General features: G+C 50.0%; 2 protein-coding genes across 7 annotated transcripts in view; both read right to left on the bottom strand.

Moving 5' to 3' along the window:
• Actn4 (actinin alpha 4) overlaps nt 1-1,820 on the bottom strand; it is a 66,331-nt gene extending 64,511 nt beyond the window's left edge. For 2 of the 6 annotated variants that reach the window (XM_085694985.2, XM_048439673.3), the window contains exon 1: nt 1,540-1,820. In XM_085694985.2, the coding sequence (XP_085551111.1) occupies nt 1,540-1,701 (162 nt within the window). In that variant the 5' untranslated portion in view covers nt 1,702-1,820. The remainder of the gene's footprint in view (nt 1-1,539) is intronic. The other 4 variants (XM_048439665.3, XM_048439659.3, XM_048439683.3 and 1 more) reach the window with 3 other exon arrangements.
• A 6,291-nt stretch (nt 1,821-8,111) lies between these two features.
• On the bottom strand, nt 8,112-19,378 carry Eif3k (eukaryotic translation initiation factor 3 subunit K). Its single transcript, XM_048439636.3, has 8 exons — nt 19,221-19,378; nt 18,242-18,340; nt 15,448-15,568; nt 14,492-14,566; nt 11,884-11,950; nt 10,970-11,047; nt 9,308-9,433; nt 8,112-8,178 (listed from the first exon to the last, which is right to left on the bottom strand). The coding sequence occupies exons 1-8, from the start codon at nt 19,277-19,279 to the stop codon at nt 8,147-8,149; spliced, it is 657 nt and encodes a 218-aa protein (XP_048295593.3). The 5' UTR covers nt 19,280-19,378; the 3' UTR covers nt 8,112-8,146.
• Between the last annotated feature and the right edge of the window lie 95 nt (nt 19,379-19,473).

Here is a 19,473-nt window from a genome sequence, read left to right as displayed (position 1 = left end):
AGTCACAGAACACCAACTCCCTAGAGTCTGCCCCCAGGGAGGTCTGGGAAATGTCACCAAACCGGCTCTCTCACACGTCCTCAGGGTCCCGCTCCCAGCTCCCAAAGTCCAAATTCCTTTGCAAAGTTACCAAGAGGGCCATTCTGATCCTCTCCCATTTTACACTCGGCAGAAGAGACCAAGGGTCTTGTCAAAGCCACAGTGCCCATCAGTATGTTACAAATCTGGAGAGAAAGACTCAAACTCTAGAATGCATGAAATCGCTTCTAATTTCAACTACCTCCCACCCTCGTCACACACTCGTGAACCCCCCCCACACTCTCACCCACTTAACACACCCTTCTTTAGCTCTGCCTGCATACATTCACACAGAGCTCCCCTCTCAACCACTTTAGACCCCAGTCCCCATCAGCACCCGTGGCCTCTTACTCTGACCTCCCCTTTGCCACTGTGGCTGCTCTTCTACACTGCCTCCTCACCCCACAGTATCGTCAGAAAACACTGCCTAGCAGTCCCTTACCTGACCCCCTTCCCATCCGGAGCCACTACTCTCCCCGAGCACTCATTTCGTCCACTCAGGTTCTGCATCGTCCAGGGCCTTTATAACCACACTTCCATTTTCCCAGACTAACCTCCTTCCCTCATCCTGCATTCCAGCTCTCACTGTGTCCCTCCAGTCTCACCCTTACTGGACTACATTTCCCTCGTGCGCCTGGAACTCCTTCCTGTTTCACCACCTCTCCCTTCTTCAAAGCCCCCAACAAACACTGTTGGGCCTCTCCATCAATTCCACTTCTTTATCGTCCAACCTTCTCTTCCCTTTACAACAGGGCAACCTCAGTAAATCTCACCCCCTTTCACAAATATCTCGTGCCTAGGCCCCATTGAAAAATAAATAAATGAACCCGACCTTCTCAGACCTCCAGTCCCATCAGACCATCTTACGATCCCTAGCCCTTAGACCCCCTTCTTCACCTTCCCTGATTCTTCATCTCTTCTAGAACTCTCTCTCTCTCTCTCTCTCTCTCTCTCTCTCTCTCTCACACACACACACACACACACACACACACACACACACACACACACACGAAGACTTCCCGCAATTCCAATCTCTGATTCTCTGACCTCCAGATCATCCTCCACCCTGGGGTTCCAAAAAACCCCAAGTACTATCCAGGCTCCCCAATTCCCTTTTCGGACCCCGTTGCTTGCCTGAGCCCTCCCAATCCTTCCTCTGACCCTGCAATCCTGCCTTAAAACCCAGTTCTATTTCAATCTCACGAATTATCACCTCAGTTGTCCCAGTTCCCCGCCCAGCCTTCCACAGCCTTCGACAGGTTTGCCGGATCTCATACCTAGCCTCCACTTTTTTTTTTTCCCTCCAGATTGCCAACTGCTTCCTCAACCTCTGCTATCCCTCTCCGGGACTCCAAATCCCTTCCCGGTCCCGCCAACTGTTCTCAGGACCCCCCATCCAGCGCCTCCCCGCACCCCCTCCCACGCAGGACGCCACCCAGCCCGGCCCGCGGGGCCGCGCACCTTGCGCTGCTGCTTCTCCCAGGCCGGGTCCAACAGCAGGTCCCGGTCCCAGTCATCCTCCTGGGCCATGTAGTCGCCCATGCTGCCGCCGCCGCCCGCGCCATTGCCGCCGCTGCTCGGGCCGTATTGGTACGCCTGGTTTGCCGCGTGGTAGTCCACCATACCGCCGCCTCTCGCTAGCCCGCCAGCCGGTCCGCTCCCGCCTCAGCTCCCGCCCCTGTGCCGGAGCCTCCGACTCAGCCGCCGCTTCAGCAGCTTTCAGCCCGCCCAAGATTGACGCCTGCGCGCAACGCTCGCGACGCCTGCGCACTGAGCCGCCGCCGCCGCCCTCCCGCGCGCGCGCACCTGAGGAGCCGAGCCCGACCACGGACGTTCGGCGCCTGCGCAGAACACACCTCCGGCCGCCCGCCTAGCGTGTGAGCCCAGGCGCCTCTCTCGCGTGAACGCGCGCGTCCGCGGCCCCCCGCCGTGCGCGCCATTTCAGGGTGGGCGGAGCCCAAGTCATGAATGATTCATAAGGCGGGGCTCGTCCGGATTTAACCTGTTTCGGGGTGGAAAGTGTTCCCATTCAGCCATTCAGACGTAATCAAGATTTATTGACTGCCTACTGTGTGCGAAACCCTGTTTTATGCCTCGGCCCTAAAGAAGTCAGAAAAAGCACCTCATGAAACTATCGTCTAGAATCCCTGCATTATGGTACATGGGGCCTCTGGACTCAGGCTGCTGAGACTGAAGGATAGATATAGCATGCTTGGGGCCAGCCTAGGTTATATGGGAGACCCCTGTCTCAAATCAAATAAATGATTGAGTTTAAAGCTAGGCATGGTAACAAATGCCTGTATTTCCAGCATTTGGGGGTGTGGGCAGAAGGATCAGAAATTCAAGGCCAGACTTGGCATACAGCAAGTTTGAATCTAGCCTGGGCTATATGAAGACTCTCTCTTTTAAGAAAAAAAAAAAAAAGGAAGAAAGAAATGAAAGAAATATAAATTCTTCAGGGTAGGTTCATAGAAAATTATATTTAAAGAAAACTCTTGAAGGATTCACATAGACTAGCACAGTAGCTAGCTGGGAAAGCAGAACGTCTTTTTGGACTTATCTGTCCTCATTCAACAAACACTAAACACCTACAATGTGCAGGCGCTGGTCATCTAGGGACAGAAAGAAAAGCCAAATCAATTATCAAATGACTAACCTTGTAGTGGAATTGGGCAACAGTAAAAAAAGTGGAAACTAGGCTTGGTGGTGCATGCCTTTAATCCCTGCATTCAAGGCCAGCCTGGTCTACTGAGTGAGTTCCAGGAAAGCTAGTGCTACAAAGAGGAACCTTGTCTCCGAAAAACCAAAACCCCAAAAAGAAAGAAAAGAAGCACACCTGGGGAAAGAATGCAGGTATCTTAACAGGCACCTGAAATCTGATTTGTTGTCCAGGTCACCTCCATCTTTAAACAGTTTCATGCTTCCTCCTCGCAGATGAGGATGAGGCTTCATCTTCTCTCTCTACAAGGTTTCTTCAAAAGCGGCAGTCAGCATCCGTCGTCACTAGCAGCCTTCTCCCTCCAGTCCCACAGTTTGTTGCTGTTATTTGTGGGGTTTTTTGTTTTGTTTTGTTTTGTTTTAGTTTTTCAAGACAAGCTTTTTGGTGCCTGTCCTGAAACTAACTCTTGTAGACCAGACTGGCCTCGAACTCACAAAGATCTGCCTGCCTCTGCCTCCCAAGTACTGGAATTAAAGGCGTGTGCCACCACCGCCCAGCTGTTTTTTTTTAATTTACATTTATTTATTGTGCAGGGGGCAGGGGTGCACATGACACATGTGGAGGTCAGATAGTTTGTCCTCTGCATCTACCACTGGGGGTCCTGAGAATCCTGGGTTGGACCTTCAGGCTGGGCCATGTGGTTTGCTACCCCCTTTTCTTGTGGAATCTTTTTTCCCCCCTGACCTGGAGATTAAAGTTAGGACCTGCCAGACAAGCCCTCTGCCAATGGAACCTTATCTCCAGCTCTTTTTTTTTCCTTTGTATTTTGAGGTAGAGTCTCAATAAATTACCCACATTGGCCTGGACCTTGGGATAGTTCTGCTGCAGCCCCCAGGGTAGCTGGGATCACTGACTGCACGGCCAGGCCTCCCCCTCCTCTAGAAAACACGCATTTGTCTGAGTCCGAAGGATTTCACTTGACATGACCATTTCCACTCCACAGGCTTTCTTTTCTTTGAGGCAGGGTTTCTCTGTGTAATCCTGGCTGCCCCGAAACTGGCTCTGTAGACCAGGCTGGCCTTGAACTCAGAGTTCGGTCTCACAGAGGCCTGCCTCTGCCTCCTGAGTGCTGAGGTTAAAGGCACGTGCCACCACCGCCCAACCTCCACATTTTCTTACATGTGGAAATTTGGCTCTCGTGCCGGCACAGGCTTTAAAATAGCTAGAGTTTCTATTTACTATGAGTGAAGGTCTTGGGGTTTCAGACCCAGCCGATCCTCCACATCCGGGTCCTGTTTTCCTCTCAGCTTACCTTCCACTCTCTCCCTAGCTTGCTGGCCTCCTCGCCTCCTGACCAAAAGCTCCTAAGCTTGCAAGGCCTTTGCACACAGTACCATGTTGTCTGTCTGCTGTACTTTCCCCACATTCCAAATCTCCATGACTCACAGCCTCCTCTTCTGCAGATCTCTGCTCTTCCAAGAGCCCGTCCCTGACCGCTTTATAGAAAATAGCTTTGTGGGTTGGAGGAGTGGAGGAGTGTTTTTGTTGGAGCTCACCAGAGAGGGATTGGGGGTGTGCCTAGGTTGGTAGAGCGCTGGCCTAGAATCCAGTAGTAAGGGTTTGGGAGCATGGCTCAATGGTAAAGCGCTTAGCTAGAATCCACCGGTGAGGGCCTGGGGGCATGGCCTACAGGTTGAATGCTTGCCTAACCAGAGGTGCTTAAGTTGCATTCAAACATCCGCTAAACAAGAACTGCCTCCTGCACCTTTGTCCGTAATACTTTTCACCTTTTAACACTGTTGATTCATTGCTGTTCTGTCTTGGCTGTTTCTTTCCCCAAAATAGCAACCCACAAGGGAGGGAAGGGGACCTTTGCTTCAGATTCTGTTCTAGCCCTGGCCTCTGAAGCAGTGTCTGGTACCCAGAGGAAACTTACTAATCCGAAGTGAATTTATGAATGAATGGGCTGAAAACCAGGTGTGTAACTCAGGTCCACAGCTAGAACACCCCAGAGGATCAGCTAGTTCAAGGTCAGTCTGGGTTACAAGGAGACCTTGTTTAACAAAACAAGACCCAAACACCGCTGCAATTAGGAACTGGTGAGATAGCTCAGCAGGTAAAGATAATGCCAAGCCTAATGTCTTAGGGTTTCTATTGCTGCAAGGAAAACACCAAGACCAAAAAAAAAAAAAAAAGTTGGGGAGGCAAGAGTTTTATTTGGCTTACACTTCTATAGGATTGCTCTTCAAATAAGCCAGGATAGGAACTCAAACAGGGTAGGAACCTAGAGGCAGGAGCTGATAGATGGGTGCTGCTTACTGGTTTGTTCCTCATGGCTTGTTCAGACTGCTTTCTTAAAGAACCCAGGATCATCAGCTCAGGATTGACCCCACCTACAAGAGGCTGTGTCCTCCCCCATCAATCACTAGTTAAGAAATGCCCAGCAGGCTTGCCCACAGCCCAGCCCAGCCCTCTGGAGGCATTTTGTCCTTCTCCCACCCCCACAGCGTTTCTCTTTAGCTTTGCAGCTTGTCGTGGAACTAGCTCTTGTAGACTAGGCTGGCTTCATACTCACAGAGATCCGCCGGCCTCTGCCTCCTGAGTGCTGGGGTTAAAGGCGTGTGCCACCACCGCCCAGCTGGAGGCATTTTCTTAATTGAAGTTCCTTCCTCTCAGATGACTTTAGTATCTGTTGATGTAAAGCTACGCAGCATACCTAATGACTGGAGTTTTATCTCCAGACCCTACACAGTAGAAGCATTCCTGCAAGCTGTCCTCTGACCTCCACGTGTGGCGTGTGTGCGCACGCGCATGCGCGCGTGCACGCACACACACCCTCACCCCCACCCAAGTAAGTGCAAAAAATTTTGAAATATTTTAACTTTGTTGAGAAAATCAGGGTGACCTCCTGATTTAGGATCTGAACAAAGAAGTGTGACACCCTTACTAAAATAAGGACTCCAGGGAAAAGGCTAATTTTTTTTTTTTTTAAGGTAGGGTCTCTAGTAGCCCATTTTGATATCAAACTCACTATTTGACGATGGCCTTGAACTCTCCCTGACTGCCTGGCCCTCAGGAGCTAGGATTCTGTGTGTGTGTCTGCCTGTAGCGCTTCCTGCTTAGACTCCCGAAGTGGGTGTAATTGGCCAGCAGCCCTCTGTCCACTTACAGTGAGCTCTGAGCTCTGAGCCTCCCAGCCTAACGGCGAAAAAGTGGAGGCAGCTACCTAGACAGGTTTGAATGAAATGGTCTCTTTAGCGATTCCTAACAGACACTCACCGTCAATGAGAGATAACAACTGGGGAAGGGAGGGGGGAACGACACACTCATGCACCTTCTCCCACTTCCAGGAGGGAGGAACTGTTAAGAGCCAGGTCCTCTGAGGGTCTCAAATAATAAGCACAGCTGGTTCTTTGTTGAGGGTGACGTGCCCTGGTACCCTCTGAGGACAGAAGAGGGCAGATGCCCTGGAACTAGAGGACCGTGAACTACCACGTGGGTTCTAACAACTGGACCCAGGTTCTCTACAAGAGCGGCGAGTGCCTGTGATCACTGCGGTATCTCTCCAACCCAACACCTTTTTCTTTTAGACAAGATCTTGCCATGTACCCCTGGCTGGCCTGGAACACACAGAGATGCACCTGCCTCTGTCCCCCAAGTGCTGGGATTATAGTGTGCCACCATGACCAGCACAAAACTACGCTAGGCTATAAGACAGCAATGACTTGTATGCCTGTTAGTCAGCGTTCCACAACCCAAGGTCTCCCTGTAGCCAGGGCTGATCTTAAGTTCCAAGCAGTCCTCCTGCCTCAGCCTCCAGAATACCAGGAAACCATGGCTGGCCCCTGTCCCTTGTTAACACTGTAAGAGAAATCTACTGAGAAGACTGCCTCCCAGGACAGGAGCAGACAGTGGAATATCATGGTGGCCCTGGAAGCTGCTTGAAGGGGTGTGTGTGCATGTGCACTCACACTCACTCGCATTCTCTAGCCATTGAGTCAGAAATGGACTAATGTCAATGAGTCACTCGTCAGCCAGACTGAAAGCAGGGTAAGATATGGCTGTCAAAGAACAAAAGGTCATTTCTACAAGATGGTTGGCAGGTGGGGCAGCATACCAGGCCTCCCTCCTGTCGTACCTCAGAGCTGACTTCCCAACAGAAGTTATTTGTTCTGTCCCCTGTTAAGGCAAGTTCTAGTTCCTGGTGCTTGCTGATGGCGGTCTGGAGACCAGAGCAAAGGGTGTGTGCCCCACCCTGGTTCACAAGGATAGGATCCTGGTAGGAATGTTGGGTGGCTGCTGGCGACAGGGAAGGCTGAATAGGCAATCAACCCACTCACTGGTGTGACAGATCAGGGCCCCAAGGGAGATGGGAGTGGCCAAGGCAGAACATTTACTGGGTCACTTTATCTCCAGTGACTTCACCCTGACCCTGTTCAAGGACACCTGGCCAGAACACCTGTAATGCCTTGGGTGTGACCTGGATTGGGTGGCAGGGAGACAGCTGACTCGGCAGGCGGTCTGGTAACCTCTCTGATCAGAACAGCAGAGGCAGCCAACAACCCTGGTGATGAACCTCCACTGTGAGATGAACGGTGGTGAAGGGCTGTTAGAGGAACAGGCGCAAACCACTTAAAGCAGTAAAGTGTGGCAATGTTCACACATGGAGATCAGCCTCCCAAGGGCTGGGATTACAGCTGTGTCACTGGCAATGTGCACACATGGAGTCAGCTTCCCAAGGGCTGGAATTAGAGGTGTGTTCTTTGTGACACGGGACTGAACAAATCTGAACTACAGCTGTAGCCCTATCAAATCAGACAGGCAGCCAGCAAGCCTCTGTGAACCCCCTGTGAGGCCCCTAGTGCGCAGTTACAGGTACATACATCTTATTGGAGCAGCAAGCAGTTTATTGACCGATCCCTTCCACCTGCTTTTAAAGACAGGGTCTGATGTAGCTAAGAGTAGTTTTAACCCCTGATCTTCCTGCCTGTGCCTCCCAAGTGCTGGGACTGGCAGGCCACCACTCCCAGGCGGGCACTGGCCAGATGCCACCTCTAACCTCACCCCCGCCAGTTGAGGAAGTGCCATACTCTCTGCATTCTAGATGAGGGCACCGATGACGTGTTAAACACAGCATGCTCTCTGCTCCCTCAAGAGCCCAGGGCCCCAGGGTGGCAACTCCCCAAGCTGTTCACCATCAGTCTGCCTCATCCTGGGCTGACTCACCGTCAGGAAGGAGGGGCAGGGAAAGGCTACAGGGTGGGGCAGAGGAGGAGGTGGAGGAGAAAGGCATGGGGGACGCCCAAGATGAGGGAAAGGACTTAGTTCAGGCCACAAGTTGGCTCTCTGAGGGCAGAGGCAGGAGACAGCAGGGTGGAGTGAACAAGTCTTTATTAAAGGCACACACAGTTACTGGGAGGAGGCCATGATGCTGGATACACCTGTTGAGAAGGAGAAACCCAGGTCAATTTGGGAAGAGGAGGAGAGTCACCTCCCAGCGAGACTAGTCTTTCAGGCAGGTCATAATCACAAAAGTAGTTTGGTGCTGTAGTTCAGTGGTCTTGGACTTAATAGTTCTGTGCCTCAGTTTCCCCATCTGTATAAAGCATCTATCTTATAGGATTATAGAGTTAAATGAAGAGCTTGAACACACCTGGTAGTAAGTATTGTGCGCATTTACCCCTGTTCTGGTTACTTTCACAAGTTACTCACTGGGCACTGGCCTGCAGACAGAACCCTCTATGGAACGCTGAGACACGAACATGGCGAGCACCGCCTGTAGCGGTGAGGGTGCTCAGTGTGGAGATGACACAGCTCTCTGCTGCTCAGCGTGGCTACTAGCCCCCTGGTGTCCATCACTACAGCCAAAGCTGGGGAGGGAATCTGCCCCTCCTTTCTTCCCTGCATGGCATTTGTTCCCCAGACCGAAGAGTGAGGCAGGGCACCGAGATAACTGCCCGTGTCGCTTATTTAAAGACAGAAGTTTGCTAGGTAGCCTAGGCTGGCCTTCTACCTCCCGAGTGCTGAGACTAAAGTCGTGAGCCGCCACACCTGCTTTTGTTCTCTTTGGGTCGGTCTGTTTACTAAAGTGTGATGGTGACAGTGGTCACTGACATTCACTGAGCTCTGCGCCTGACCCTAGGCTAAGTGCCCTACAACATGACCCCCCCTTCACGTTGACCCTTCCAGGAGGTAGGTACCATGCCATTTCTATTAGTTCCACGTTACAATGAGCAACGACCTTATGGTAGGACCAAATGACTCAAACACAAGGAACCACAGGCTCTGTCATAATTGTTTCCGTCACTTGCCTTTTTAAAATGAGAAACTGAGGCACAGAGAAGCAAGACTAGCCTGGCACAGGTGAGGCAGGGAATGGATATACCCTGCCAGGTCCCTCTGGGTCCTAGAAAGAGCTAGAGACAGGGAAGGCCACCCAGCACCCCTCACGGGTTCTCCCTGGATGCAGACGCAGCCTAGGAAGGAAGGTTCCACCTAGTACTCTGCACACCCCGGCCTGCTCTGATGAGGGTACCGCAGCTCCCCAGTCCATGGCCCCAGGCCACTCACTGTCAAAGTCGATCTTTTCCACGATGTTCTTGGGCTTAATGCTCTCTTCCTGGCTGCAGATGAAGATCTGCCCCGACTCGTCAGTGCTCCAGCCGTACTTGCTCATCCATACCTTAAGCTGGTTGTCTAAAGGTCACATGGGCAGAGTGGAGGTGTTGGTTGCCTGAAGTCTATCTAATCCCAGAGGTTTTGAGGCAGGAAAGTCAGGGTTTACCAAGCTAGGCCCCCTTTGGCCTCTAGGCAACTCCTGCCTTTAGGACAAGGCCTGCCTTCAGGAGGCTCATTCTCCACTTGGCCACCAGGGGGTGCTACTAGCCCCCACCCTCTTAAATTCTCAAGACAGGGTTTCTTTGTGAGCAGGTCCTGGAACTCTGTAGACCAGGCTGGCCAGGAACCCGCTGAAATCCACCTGCCTCTGCTTCCCAACTGCTGGGATTAAAGGCCTGCGCCACCACCGCCCAGCTTTATTGTTTCATTTTTGAGAAGTGGTTTCTTGTTGCCCAAGGTGGCTTGGAACTAATCATGTGGCTGAGGAAGATTTAAACTACTAATCCTCCTCCCTAGTACTGGGATTATAAAGTGTGTGACTCCAGGCCCAGGTTCCCTCAGTGCTCCTATTTCTTCCTACTTTTTAAAAGACTTATTTATGTATGCATACAGTGTCCTGCTTGCACACCAGAAGAGGGCACCAGATCATCTGGAACATCTGGATCATCTCAGAACACCAGATCATCTCAGAACATCTGGAAGAGCAGCTTAACTGCTGAGCCATCACTCCAGCCAACTGTATCTATGTGTCCAAGTGTGAATTGACACAGAGTTAGAGAGAACATTGAATTTCTTGGTGCTTGTGAACCACCCACCATGGGTGCTGGGATCAAACTGTCTTTGAGATTGAGTAGCAACTGCAGGACCCTCTCCAGCTCCCATGCTTCTTTTTGAAAATGATTTTGGTTTGGAGGGACCTTTGAAGTCACTCCGACCAAGGCCCACCCATGCCCACAGTCACTCCAGAGCAAAGGTCACTGAAGTCTCTCGAGCCCCTCACAAGACTGCAAGGACAGTTGCCTGAATCATGCTGCTCTGATTCCATAGCACACACGACAGGCAGGCCCCTGCCGTAGGATCATAACATCTACTTTCTTCTTAGAGTGCCCACCTTAAGACACTGGGGCCCCTGCCAAATGCTGTCCCTCTAAAGTGGCCTCACTACCCTTGCTTGGCAGCACCAGTTACTACAAGATGCAAATATCTTGTCCATTTTGCTCCATCTAAGAAAAAGATCTGAGCTTTTGTAGTCACAACCATGGTTAGCATCAGGACCATTGTCTGACACAGCAGACATTCAAATCTTACCCTAAGGCTGATGCTTGTCTGCAACTTGACAATCCTCCTGCCCCAGCTTCAGATCACTGGGATTACAGGCGGACACACCTGGTGGGGGCAGCACCTTGTTTTTGAGCCAGGGTCTCACTATATGGCACTAGCTGGTCTTCAACTCAGAGATTTAGAGGGCAACATCCTATACCAAACCTACTTAGCCCCTCTCTGGACCAAGTAATGGCCTAGAAATGGCGCAATGGGTTCCCCTGAGCTGGCTGCGCTCCCCTGCCCAAACTACCTGCACCTTTGCAGACCGACACAAACACCACCAGGCCTCACCGGTAAGATCTCCAAGCATCTCGGCAAGCAGCCAGCGGTCGATGTGCTGGTACGTGATGCCCACCACATGGCAGATAACTGCGGAAGACGAAGACGGTGAGAAGCTGTCGGAACACAGGCTAAGAGAGGAGCTGTGTGTAATTCTGACTGCTCATGAGAAAACTCCACGAAAACTGTAACTCACCTTAGTTTCTGTTCCTTCTAAACATGGGATTTTCTTGGAATGTGCTTTTATGCCAAGTAAATAGGAGGGGGTTTGCTTCAGACTACACATAGCTGCTAACTTTTGTTATTCAAAAAAAAAAAAAGTTTCCCAAGCCAGAAGTGGTGGCACAGTCCTTTAACTCAGAAGGCAGAGGCAGGTGGAGCTCTGAGTTTGGGGCCAGCCTGGCCTACAGAGAACTAGTTCCAGGACAGCCAAGGTTGCACAGAGGAAACCATGCCTCAAAAACAATCAAACAAAGCAAAAAAAAAAAAAAGTTTCCCAGTGTCTTGAACTTATGTGAACTCTGCTCATATGATTCTTCTTAAACTTCAAAACATAAACTGTCGGGGGCTGGAGAGATGGCTCAGAGGTTAAGAGCATTGCCTGCTCTTCCAAAGGTCCTGAGTTCAATTCCCAGCAACCACATGGTGGCTCACAACCATCTGTAATGGGGTCTGGTGCCCTCTTCTGGCCTGCAGGCATACACATAGACAAAATATTGTATACATAATAAATGAATAAATATTTAAAAAAAAACATAAACTGTCTGATACGCTGAATAAAGCTGGCTATTGCAAGAGGCTTCAGCCTGCCTCATCCACTGAATCCATTCACCCAGGTCCCACTGACTGTCGAACAGTGAAGAGAGACCATTTCTTAGGACCTTGCTGACCACGTCCCTCAGGAACCCAGACTCAGGAAGACTCACATTTTCGGACAGAGTCTTCAAAGCCAGTTATGCCTTCCAAGAGGTCCATGTTCTCGTCCAGGGCTTGCTGCAAAAGAAATGACGTCCAGAGTATTAACACCAGCAGTGCTACTATCTGCATTCATCAGCCAGAGTGCTGATGTTCTAGAGGCTGGAGCAGAAGGACCTCAAGTTCTCGGCTAGTCTAGGTTAACTGTCTCAAAATTCAACAAATAAACAAATCTACTGCTGAGTATGGTGGTAATGTCTGCAATCCTGGCAATGAGATAGAAGCAGGAGGTTCAGGAGGTCAAAGCCAATCTCAGTTCCATAGCAGGTTTGACCAGCCTGGGTACAGAAGGCCCTATTTCCCCCCCTAACTCCCAAAGACAGGGTTTCTCTGTATAACCCTGGCTGTTCTGGAATTGTCTCTGTAGACCAGGCTGGCCTCTGCCCCCTAAGTGCTGGAATTAAAGGCGTGCACCACTGCATTGCTGGGACATCCAACAATCAAATCACAAAATGTACATACACAAGCACACAAGTCTAAGTTATGAGTCTTGGTGAGTCATCTGCATCCTCTCCCCTGCCTCCCCCTCCTTCATCGACAGATGCCACCTCACGACTTCCCCTCCTCCTCCAAGAAGCCACACATGGCGACCTCAGGCCTACTGTGGGGCTCTGTCTGGAACTCTCCTCTCTGCAGCTTCCAGTTTCAGATCCCAGCAACGGAGTGGGAGAATGGAGAGCCTACACTTTGTTAGAAGCAGCTACTAAGGAGAGAGGAAACATAGGAGAGCCACTGTCCTGCTGAATGACCAACAGGGTAGGAAAGGGGCTGGAAGCTGGGAGCCTGCAAGGCCAACGTCACCGTGGATCTACTGGGAGTTGGTGTGAGCTGAGGGCTGGACAGAAGGCACCACAAACCCCTCAGGGAACTGAACAGTGGCTTCGAAGGGGACACTGAGCAGGATGAGCCACTGCCCTTGACTTGATCACTGAACAGGAAGGTCTGGGATGTGAGACTTTCTGTTTTGTCTTATTTCTGAATATTTTGAATCTGCAATTGTCTGATATTTCTATAGCTTTACCTTGGATGGAGCAGAGCAAGGCCTCACCCACTTCTCAGCTGTTCCAGGAAGGATCGTAGAAACACACATGCTCACTGCAGACCCTGGCAGGCTGGAGGCCCACGAGAATTGTGGGCTTTTATTTTTTTCCCTCCTCTCCCACTTTTTTCTTTTACTGTGTAGCAAAAGCTGACCCAACTCTTTCTCTAAAGGGTTATGTCAGAAGGTAGCACTTTATTCTTATTTGTGTGTATGTGGGTCTATCTGAGTATGAGCAACTGTGGGTAGGTGTCCAGTGGCTGGAAGAGGCTGCCCAACAAGGATGCTGGGAACCACATTCTGATCCTTTGCAGCAATACCCACCTTTTTTATTTTATTTTTTTTTTTAAAGATTTATTTATTATGTATACAGTGTTCTGTCTGTCTGCATGCTTGCTGGCCAGAAGAGGGCACCAGATCTCATTACAGATGGCTGTGAGCTACCATGTGGTTGCTGGGAATTGAACTCAGGAACTCTGGAAGATCAGTCAGTGCTCTTAACCTCTGAGCCATCTCTCCAGCCCTTTTTATTTTTTAAAGACTGATTTATAATGTATATAGTGTTCTGCCTGCATGTGTGCCTGTGGCCAGAGGAGGGCGTTACAGACCTCATTACAGATGGTTGTGAGTCACTGTGTGGTTGCTGGGAATTGAACTCAGAATCTTTGGAAGAGCAGGCAGTGCTCTTAACCTCTGAGCTATCTCTCCAGTATCCCTTTTCTTTAAAAAACAAATAAATAAATAAATAAAACAAAAAAAACCTTACATATATTATTTTATGTGTATGGGTATTTTGCCTGCACGTATGTCTATGCACCATGCGCATGGCCAGTGGCCACTAAGGCCAGGAGAGCATGCAAGAACTCCTGGAGCTGAAGTTACAGATAGTTGTGAGGAAGAGCTTAACTGCTGAGCCATCTCTCCAGTCCCTGGCCTGGAACTCTATCCTCAGCCTCCTAAGAACTGGTACTTTACATCTGGTGGTGGCGCATGCCTTTAATCCCAGCACTCGGAGGCAGAGTCAGGTGGGTCTCTGTGAGTTCGAGACCCACCTGGTCTACAAGAGCTAGTGCCAGGATAGGCTCCAAAGCTACAGAGAAACCCTGTCTCAAAAAAAAAAAGAAAAAAAAAAAGTGGTACTTCAGGCAGGGGCCACCTGCCTGGCCTAGCATTCCCTGGGCTCAGCGCAGATGGGCAGAGAGCTTGTTTCCACCTGACAACACAGGAAAGGAGACAGGGTCAGGGTCAGACCGAGCCACATGGGCTCCGTGTAAAGATGGAGACAGAGGACAGAGCCTGTGACTAAGCAGGCACCACTGCTTTTGCATGTTTTGCATGACAGGTTCTCACATAGCTCAGGCTGGCCTCAAAGTCTCTGTGCAGCTGAGGATGACTATTGCCCCCCACCTTCTAGAATTACAGGCACGCTCTAACATGCCTGGTTTTATTAAGAACTGGTAGGGATGGCACCCAGGGCCTCCCACATGTGAGACAAGTCTCCAACACCCAAAGGACATTACCCAGAAGGCTTGAAAATGGCATGTCTCCAGCAGGTCCCCAAGGTACAAGATCTGTCGGATGGGCCGCTCTTCTTGCTGGCGTCAGGACGCATTAAGGAATCAACGCAGAAACCTGTGGAGGCTACAGTGTGGATCTAGCCCACCCTCTTCACCTATCTTCTCCTAGTTGCCACTTTTTTAAACCAGAAAAAGAACTGGGAATTAGGATAGGGATGTACTTCAGTAGTACAATGCTTGTATACTTGCCTTACATGTGTAAGGGTTTGGGTTCCATCCTCAATATCACAAAAATACCCACCACCTGAGAGACAGAAGCAGCAGCGGATCTCTGGGATTTCAAGCACAGCCTGGTCTACATAGTAAGTTCTAGGCCAGCTAGGGTCATACAGTCAAGACCCTCAAAATAAATACATGAATAAAAGTAGATAAAAAATTCTGAACCAGCAAGATGATCTAGCAGGTGCCAATTGGTGGTGGTGCACGCCTTTAATCCCAGCACTCGGGAGTCAGAGCCAGGCAACTCTCAGTTCGAGGCCAGCCTGGTCTACACAGTGAGTTCCAGGACAGCCAAGACTGTTACACAGAGAAACCCTGTCTCAAAAAAGCAAACTAACAAAAAGAGATGGTCCAGCAGGTAAAAATGCTTGGTACAAGCCTAACAAACCAAATCCCCAGAACCCACAGTGGACTACTCTTAATTGTCCTTGGAATCCATATACACTCGGAGACACATGAGTGCCATACAGCATCACCCAAATTCTTGGAGCCCACAGTGGAAGGGGAGAACTGACTATCCCAAGTTGTCCTCAAACCTCCGTTATGTGAGACACACGAGTACTGCCACCATCTGAGGCTGACCCAGCATCAAGCTGAGTCCAGAGCAGGCACCAGTTGTTTGGAGGTATGCCCGGATCCCTCCACCTGCCCTGCTTCCCAGTCGCAGGAAGGAAGGATACATGTGCCTGGTCGATCATACATTTACACAGGGTGAAGTCGGTGTGGGGCAGGTTGGTGAGGGCTTTCAGCAGAATCTGGGCAGTGACTGTGGTCTGAAAGAAGGCTGGGTTGAACTGGTACCTGAGAAGAATAAGAGACATAACAATGGTGGCATCTCACAAAGCTGGCTGTAGTGGCATGTGCCTGCAATCCCAGGACCCAGGCAGACTGCAACTTTAAAGCCAATTTGGGCTTATTTATGCAAATGGATAAAATGATAGCCCTTGAATGCCATGATAGACAGGCAGGAAGCTGCTGTTCCTTTTTTTCTTAATTGACATTTATTGAGCTCCACATTTTTCTCTGCTCCCCTCCCTGCCTCTTCTCTCCCTCCTTCAATCTTCCCCCAAGGTCCCCATGCTTCCAATTTACTCAGGAGATCTTGTCTTTTTATACTTTCTACTTCCCATGTAGATTAGATCTATATAAGTCTCTCTTAGTGTCTACATTGTTGTCTAAGTTCTCTGGGATTGTGGTTTGTAGGCTGGCTTTCTTTGCTTTATGTTTAAAAACCACCTCGGAGTGAGTACATGTGATAACTGTCTTTCTGTGTCTGGGTTACCTCACTCAAAATAATGTTTTCTAGTTCCATCCATTTTCCTGCAAAATTCAAGCTGCCGTTATTTTTTCCTGCTGTGTAGTACTCCATTGTGTAAATGTACATTTTTCTTATCCATTCTTTGATCGCGAGGCATTTAGGTGGTTTCCAGGTTCTGGCTATGGCAAACGATGCTGCTATGAACATAGTTGAGCACATGTCCTTGTGGCACGATTGAGTATCCTTTGGATATATACCCAGAAGTGGTATTATTGGGTCTTGAGGAAGGCTCTTTCCTAATTTTCTGAGAAATCGCCAGGAAGCTGCTGTTCTAGTCTGGAGTTTGGAAGCTGGGAATGTGTGGGCTCCAACGTCAACTGTATCTTCTATGTAAATTTAACTTCCCTACTCTGGGCAGGAGAACAGTTAATCTTCACAGCCACCAAAAAGGGTGGACACTGTCACATAATTCACAAAGGAATAGGGTTAGACCAGGCCACCTACATTCACTTTCCCACACGACACACAACCTGTAATACAGACCAGCACACAGCGAGCACTCAAGGAGCGGCCAGCCCTGCAGCAAACACCTCCATTTCACAGCTGGAAAAGCTAAAGCACACCAGCGGTTGAGGCAGAGGCAGGTGGACCTCTCAGTTCAAGGCCAGCCTGGTCTACACAGTAAGTCCAGAGTCAACAACTGCATAGTGAGAGACCTTGACCCAAAAACCAAGATACCAAAATAAACTAAGTTATACGGCTGGTAGTGTGCCAGGAAAGCACTGGAGGGCAGCTACGCAGGTAGCACGTGCCTGTACTCACTGTACTTGTTAGTCGGAGGAGGGGAACCCCAGCAGTTTAAGGCCAACCTGAGCAATATGGTAAAATGCTGGGTGGGTCTAGGGGGAAGCTGTGCCTGATAGCACAGGTTCTTAATCCCTGCACTTGGGAGAAAGAGTTCAAGGTCATCTTGATAGCAAGTTTAAGGCCAGTGGGAGCTACAGGACCCTGCCTAAAAATATAAAAACCAAACTAGAAAAGGGGGCAGAGAGATGGCTTAGTCAGTAAAAACACTGTGTAAACTCGATGACCCAAGTTCACTCTCCTGAACCCATAAATATGGGTTGTAGTGGGTATATTTGTAATCCCAGCATTCCTGTAGTCAGGTAATTGCAGTCTTCTAGAAGTATGGAAACCAGAGGCTAGGTAGCCTTCAAAGGCAGAAACTCCAGAAGGTGGAAAGTGACAGGCAAGGTGGCACACACCTTTCATCCCAGCACTCAGGAGGCAGAGGCAGGCAGACCTCTGTGAGTTCGAGGTCAGCCTGCTCTACAGAGGGAGTTCCAGGACAGCCAGGCATATGTAGAGACCCTGTCCCCAAAACCGAACAAACAAAAAAGATGGAAAGCAAGAACTGACTGCTCCAAGTCGTCCTTGGACCTCCACACTTGTGGCCCTCACACACGTAAGACAAAGGAATGAAAGGGAATGAAACAAATATTTATGCCAGGGAGCATAGTAACTTGTCTGCAATTCCAGCCTCTGAAGGTGAAAACAGCAGATTCCAGGAGCAAGCTGCTTAGTGAAGAGGGGCTGGTTCAGTGATGCGGGGTTCACTAGGACCCTGACTCAAGGAGTAAGGCAGAAGAGCGACTGAAGATGAATCCTGACATCAACTTCGGGGCGCCACATGCATGTGTACACACACATTCTTTCCACAGACATGCGCACACATACACATAAAAATGGGAGAAGACAAAGGGCTCTAACCCAGGGCTGACAGGAAGATGCTAGGAACAGAGCTTGTGCTGCGTGATTACAGCTGAGCTCATAGCAAACACGCCTGAGCTAAACTAATCTGGATGCAAATACCTGAAGCCAGGCCGTAGAGTTCGACAGTGGCTACATAAGGTGGGGGTGTGGTAGGCAGAGCATGCGGCAGAAGGCCAGCGGCACCAGCAACATGGTTGTTCATTTATAGTATTTTGTCAAGCAACAGAACTGTTTAAAGATGAGCTTGTTGTTTTGTAGTTAATTAAAAACAAAAAGAACAACAACAACAAAAAAAACCCTGCCCTGACTTGCTTGGCTTCCTAGCTTACACACCAAAGAGCAGCCACATCCTGCAGCTTGCCCTGGGCGTGTAGGCACCCAGTTCCCTACCCAGAGTGGCATCGTGCTGCTGACATGAGGGAGGGGAAAGGACAGACACTCACAATTTCAGGACAGCCAGGTTGGCCTCCAGATCATAGGCATTCTCCTTGGCCTGTGTCTCCACATACCGTTCCAGGGTCGCCAAGTTTTCAGGATTGTACCTGGAAGGGAAACATGATGGGTGAGTGGCCTGGCATGGCACTGCATGCCTTTCATGGGGGGGACAGATCGGACAGATGGGGACGGGCAGGAGGACTGCAAGCTTGAGGTTAGTCTGGGATGTGTGGTGAGAACCTGTTTCAAAAGGAAAGCGGGAGACAACTAAACAGACAGCGATGGGTAAACAAAGGGCTAAGGGACTACCACTGTAATTCGTTAACTTGAAGATCACTCTCTTTCATTCTACAGCTTTAAATTTGGCCCTGGAGTATCCCTCTCTTTATTAGCCTTTTAATAAACCTACATTCATTCGATTTTACAATAAATAATAAAGCTAGTACCATCCATTAGATCTACCCAGAGAGCTGACCAACTGTGCATTCTCCAGTAGCCCTACTGCAGCCATTCAGGATGCCTCCAACCTCAGTCAGTCTCCGCAGCCTGTATATGTGGCTTCCTGAGCATCTACTGACATCCTCTTGGATCCTATTCTCTCCTGCCTAGGATTATACGTGGCTTGCCCTGGTCTGGCCCTGATCGGTCCTTGCTGTCACTGTTGAAAGGTGTTGTCGCCCGGCTGGAACGAGAACCTAAGTCCAGGAAAGCAGGACCCGTGGTTGTCTCCATCACCTCCGGTTCCCACTGGTCGAGTAGGTATCAGTGAACCTTATGTTTGATGGCTGACAAGAGCGAAGAAGTGAGAGACTAAGAGACTAAAAGACACTGAGAGTCTTAGGCGGCGGTAAAAGGGAAAGCCGAGGGACGGAGGGAAACTTGGAGAAACACCACTCTGGATGAGAGTAGAGCCCTGGCCGCCCCTGGTTGGCTCCCCCTCTTCTCCACCCCGCTTAGCCAGAGAGCGCCCTGCAGCCGAGCTCAGACCTGTCGATACCCTTGAGCAACTTGCCCACGTTCGCTCTCATCTGCTCAAACATCGCCATGATCACTGCCGCCTTCCGCAACCCCAGCCGGAGTCGAAAACCAGGCCCAGTGCACGGTACTAGAGGGCCGGAAGAAAAAACGTGCAGGAAGCGGAAACTACGTCATGCCCAAGTTCGAGCTCCTACAGGAAAGGCGAAGTGGAAAGGAACTTCCGGCAGCCGCCCCAGCTTTCCGGCTACCATGTGACTTATTC

Source organism: Myodes glareolus, chromosome 1, assembly GCF_982192425.1.
Source record: "Myodes glareolus chromosome 1, mMyoGla1.1, whole genome shotgun sequence".
NCBI lineage: Eukaryota > Metazoa > Chordata > Mammalia > Rodentia > Cricetidae > Myodes > Myodes glareolus.
The sequence above is the reverse complement of the archived record's forward strand: the minus strand, read 5'-3'. Positions and strand labels throughout refer to the sequence as shown.

What these genes read in the sequence shown, in the direction of transcription:
- Eif3k (XM_048439636.3), bottom strand. Translation starts at nt 19,279, where the DNA reads ATGGCGATGTTTGAGCAGATGAGAGCGAACGTGGGCAAGTTGCTCAAG. An exon ending in GCCATTTTCAAGCCTTCTGG is followed by an intron (nt 11,951 to 14,491) that starts GTAATGTCCTTT and finishes TTTCTTTTGCAG; the next exon opens with CAAGCCCTGGACGAGAACAT. An exon ending in TGAAGACTCTGTCCGAAAAT is followed by an intron (nt 11,048 to 11,883) that starts GTGAGTCTTCCT and finishes CGTCTTCCGCAG; the next exon opens with TTATCTGCCATGTGGTGGGC.